Source organism: Eriocheir sinensis, unplaced genomic scaffold (genome assembly GCF_024679095.1).
Source record: "Eriocheir sinensis breed Jianghai 21 unplaced genomic scaffold, ASM2467909v1 Scaffold1183, whole genome shotgun sequence".
Classification (NCBI taxonomy): domain Eukaryota; kingdom Metazoa; phylum Arthropoda; class Malacostraca; order Decapoda; family Varunidae; genus Eriocheir; species Eriocheir sinensis.
The window spans coordinates 90,438-95,591 of NW_026110500.1; the positions used below are offsets into that span (position 1 = coordinate 90,438).

The 5,154-nt window shown below is 42.0% G+C and overlaps 1 protein-coding gene across 1 annotated transcript; it reads left to right on the forward strand.

Moving 5' to 3' along the window:
• Window positions 1-343: 343 nt before the first annotated feature.
• On the forward strand, window positions 344-3,873 carry LOC126989473 (sulfotransferase 1A1-like). The gene is made up of 7 exons (XM_050848056.1): window positions 344-511; window positions 668-813; window positions 1,042-1,243; window positions 1,386-1,512; window positions 2,843-3,009; window positions 3,120-3,225; window positions 3,423-3,873. The coding sequence occupies exons 1-7, from the start codon at window positions 344-346 to the stop codon at window positions 3,539-3,541; spliced, it is 1,035 nt and encodes a 344-aa protein (XP_050704013.1). The 3' UTR covers window positions 3,542-3,873.
• Window positions 3,874-5,154: the final 1,281 nt, after the last annotated feature.

A 5,154-nucleotide genomic window follows, 5' to 3' on the forward strand; every position in this document is an offset into this window, starting at 1 on the left:
GAGCTCGACACACAGCCACCTCCTCGTGGTGAGCTCTGGATAGTCTTACTTAAGATGAACTGAGAGCTGTGTATCTGGACATTAATAATAGATGTATAAAACATGGCATATTACAATGGAAAGCAATATTGTTGCAGAAACATAGATCTCTGCTCACAGGCAACAACATATCGAGTAATTATCACTTATTATATTTTTCAAAGATGTTGGGGCACCTGATAATGTAGTATTAGACATTTGAGCTTTTAACAGTGTTAAACTCTTTGCTAAGCCCATATTTTCCACACTATTACATGATGAAAAAAACAAAATTTTCTTTTTTCGCCAATTTCGATCCACCCTAATGAGCAAGCAGCTGTTGAGCGGACACGAGGTGGAGGAACTCACCAAGGAGGAGCAGAAGGCGATTGGCTTCAATAATTTCGTACACGGAATAGTCCGCCTCAAGCCCGAGGGATGGGTGTACCCCGGCACGGCGCCCACCTTCCTTGACAGGATATACAACATGGAGGTACACACCCACGCATTCCTCGTGTATGCATGCATCCACTTTACCTTCCCTCATGTAGGCCACTCATTCATCAATCATTGGTGTCCGTCATAACATCCGATCTCGCCCCCGTCACGTTGAGTCCCTCACACCAACATATGGCGTCCTTCACTCTAGTTCCGACCTGACGACGTCCTGATCACGACCTTCCCCAAGTCCGGCACCTCTTGGATGCAGGAGATCATCTGGACGATGGTGCACAACCCCAAGCTGGACAACCCCAAGGCACAGGAATCACTGTGGCTGCGCTCGCCGGAAATCAGGTGTGTGGGTACAGGTAAATGTTTCGGGGACAGGTGAGGGAGACTTATGGTTGGGAAAAGCAGCGCTAAATATAGAGTTCTGAATAGCTAACATGTGAAGGCCTATGGCGGCCTCCATGTATATTTTCAAGTGAGGCATGTAAACTGTAAGACAATATATTTAAGAAAATGCCCTCGGATTTTCTTCAATATATTGTCCCCTATTATCGTGCTTCCATCTCTTTCTAGCCTGGACATGATGTTTGATCCGAAGACATTAGGCGGCAAGGCGCCGGAATCCTACCAAAAAAAGTTTAGGGAACAGTGTCCGGGCAAGAACGAGAAGGAAGGTGTAACCCTCCACCTGGCAGACGCAGAGCCCAGTCCCCGCATCCTGAAGAGCCACTACCCGTTCACCCTCATGCCCAAGGACGTCCTCGACAGAGTAAAGGTCAGCGACGGTCATTCGTATTAAAAAAAAAGTTTATATTGTGAAATGTTTAAATAATCCCCCCCAAAAAAAACCTGAGACATTTGTTTTGAGGCAAGCCACAGGCCAGCTCTTGGGACGTATTAAACCGCTGTCCGCACAGGTTGTGTACGTGACCCGGAACCCCAAGGACATGGCTATCTCGCTGTTCAACAACTTCAAAATGTTTAAAGTGTTCGAGTTCGAGAGCGAAAAGGAGGAGTATTTCAAAGACATCATGAACAACAAAAGTTAGTGATTTTTTTTATTATTACGTGTTATACGTATGTTTTATGTCTATCCATCCATTTTCTATTTGTCTTTACTACTGTCTATACTTAATATATAAATATTTTCCATTTATAATTTGAGTAGTATTTGCATCAAGTGTATATCTGATTTTGTTGCTTCTTCCACCCACGTCTCTACCGTTGGAAACGTATTGCCAGTATCCTGCCTGAGTCTGGTATGCATGTTATGCCCATTTCTAAGTGTCCTTAGCTTTATTTTTAGTGTTAGAACTTATCTAGATCCCTCTCATTGTTTTGTTAAGCTTATTCCAATTTCCATTTGAATCGTATCATTCAAATCTGTCATATAATTCACTTCAATCACCTCGAAACTACTTCCTAACGCATAATGAATGTATTGTGCTTCCTCTGCCTTTCTCTGTCCGCCAAGGCTCAATGCCATGGTGTAATTTTGGTAATGCTGCTCTGTATTGATTCGAGGTAAAATATTTCTTTCTGTGCAATAAGAGCACACCTTTAAGTAGCAGTGCCAGGATACGTTTTCTATTCCTGTTACCTCGATGTATAAAACATCGAACTGTAACTCTTAAATGCACGGTGGTGGTTCAGTGACTCTCGTTGGAGGCCAGAGCCCACGCAAAACAAAATGCATTTGGCAGCTGGAATGACAGATGTAAAGATTGATTATGCACTTTCTACGGATGTAGTTCTTCTTACACTTACTGCATTCGTCGTTGTTGAACTTAACTATTTACTGGGCCAGTAATGCGTGTCGTTAAGTCAACTTCCGCAAGACCTCAGGGCCGCTTTCACAGTCACTTTGTTTGTATTGATCGTTACCAATATCGGCGATCAACGCTATAGTTTTCCACGTGAAACTGGCCTATGGGGTAGTGGTGGCTGTAGAGGAAGCGAGAGATGTTGAGTGTGTGTGCCAAGGTGCGGGGCTAGGCTAACCCCGCAGCAGCGTATACCCCATCGGCCAGTTTCACGTGGAAATTCTATAGCGGCGATCACCGCCATTGGTAACGATCAAAACAAACAAAATGACAGTGAAAGCGGCCCTGAGTCAGTCATGTTGTCTGATCTTATCATCGTGATTCCTGATGTATTGGACTCTGATTTTTCTCCGTCTACTTACGACCTGCATCCTGTCACAAAGCCACGCTCTGATTCACCCTTACTTTGGTTTCAAGGGTGACGAATTATTGTTTTGCCACTCGCTTCCTAGACTTATCTCTAAGAATAGCTCTTCCCCTTTTTGTTGAGAAAATCTTAACCTAAAGACGTTTGAAACTACTTGACCGTGAATGCACACAAATCCTTTCAGCTCTTTATTGCCCCTACTGGCCCCACGTGAAGGAGGCGTGGGGGAAGAGGCACAACCCTAACCTGCTCTTCCTCTTCTACGAGGATATGAAGGCCGACATCATGAAAGAGCTGGGAAGGATCAACGAGTTCCTGGGAACAGGGCTGAGCCAGGAGTCCCTCGAGAATGTGAGTGCTTGGCGGAGGTCCGGCTGTGGGAAGGGTCTCGAGGTCTTTACTGCAGCACTGATGTTTGTTGTTGTGTATGTCGCGGCACACACTCACAGCTCTTCCCTCAGGTGGCGCGACACACCTCCTTCTCGGCCATGAAGTCCCGAGGAGAGCCAATCACAGACCAAGTGTTCGACAAGAAAGATGACAACGAAGTCAGATTCTTCCGAAAGGGTGAGCATTGCCGTAGACATTCCCAGCCATCTCTGTTCCCTTGTGTATGTTATACGAATATTATTTCTATTTTTGGAGGTCAAAGTATGGGGCTGAAGAGACCGCTTTCTCTAGGTTTGTCTGTTCCTGGTGTATCAGTCGGGTGTTCCCGCTGGTAATCGCCTAGGCCCAACTGTTTCAAGGCTCTGGTGTTGCAGGCACGATGGGTGACTGGAAGAACCACTTCTCGCCGGAGATGCAGAAGGAGTTTGACCAATGGATTAAGAAAAACCTGGCCGGCAGCGACCTGAGCCTGAGCTGGGCCCTGGCGGAGTGAGCCTCGCCTTGGCGCGGCGCCAGCCACTCTTTCGCTCACTCGTGTGAAGTAGTATGTGGGTGCACTCTTTTAGTTTTCAGATTTGTAGTGCAGAATTCAGCATTCCAAAAAAACTGCTTTTTTTTTTTTTACTATTAATGTTAATTCCAGCAATGTTCCACAAAATTTATATGTCGACAGCAATATTTTTAGTGTCTTGAAACTTGTTTACTACTGAGTAACGGTTAAACCAGTGCTCTGTTTACGTCATTGTGGTGTTCAGCTGAAGGTGTGAGCCAACCAGATGCTTGTTATGCAGGGTTGGTGATTTTTTTGATTATTTAAAAAAAAGAATAAAATAAAAAAATCGGATTTTTATTTTATTTTATGCTTTATATATATATATATATATATATATATATATATATATATATATATATATATATATATATATATATATATATATATATATATATATATATCCTGCTGAGTGATATGAAAGTCTCCATAGGTTAATTTAGGTTTAGGGCCTGTAAGTCTGAGCACAGTCAAGGATACATACTTGTTCAATACTTGTTTGTAGTTGGTACAGAACCAGGTTTAGGACAGATAGAGTTGCTTGAAGTTGTCATTTTCATGACAGCATATTATATTATTACAATACAGAAGAATATCTACTTTTATTCTGTTACTGTTTGGTTGCTAACCTTGGTTATTATTATGATACATTGCCTTCCAAGTTAGTAAAGACTAAAGGAGGCTGAATTTTTACCTAGTAAAAAACATATGGCAAGTTGGCAACATTAGAGCAAGAGAATATAATAAAGTATGATTTTTTTTTTGGTATATACCTTGAAGAGAATAAATGAATCATTGCACATGAATAGGTTGTTTTACTTTACCATCTTTGGAGCAAATCATTTAACTTATGGAATACTTCTAGTCCAAAATATATATATATATATATATATATATATATATATATATATATATATATATATATATATATATATATATATATATATATATATATATATATATATATATATATAAAAACCATGATTTTTTTTTTAGTAAAAAAATCAATGATATAATAATTTGATTAAATCAATTTGATTTATTCATTGCCAACCCTGTTGTTTTGTTTCCTTGAACTTTTTGTTAGGTTGATTTTTTTTTTCATTTGCCTTCTGCTTCAACGTTTTTTTTCATATTTATATTGCGTTATCTCCATTCTGTGGGAATATTTGACCCCACCCTTCTACGACTGTCTGTCCAAGGCCCTCTCGTAGTGTGTCTGTCTGCCCCCTCCCCTCCCCCATATCTCTCTCTCTCTCTCTCTCTCTCTCTCTCTCTCTCTCTCTCTCTCTCTCTCTCTCTCTCTCTCTCTCTCTCTCTCTCTCTCTCTCTCTCTCTCTCTCTCTCTCTCTCTCTCTCTCTCTCTCTCAGCTCACTGCCCTCACTCAGACGGGTCGCGCTGCTCTGCTCTGCTGAGAAACGGGAGTGAGAACCGCGCTGCGATCGTGCACAACCTTGCTGCCTGTTGCCTGTGATTTACCTGCGTGTGTTTCGAGTGTGTTGTTGTGTGTTTTTGCGTGTGATTTGGCTGTGTTTCCGGGTGTTTCTGCGTGGGT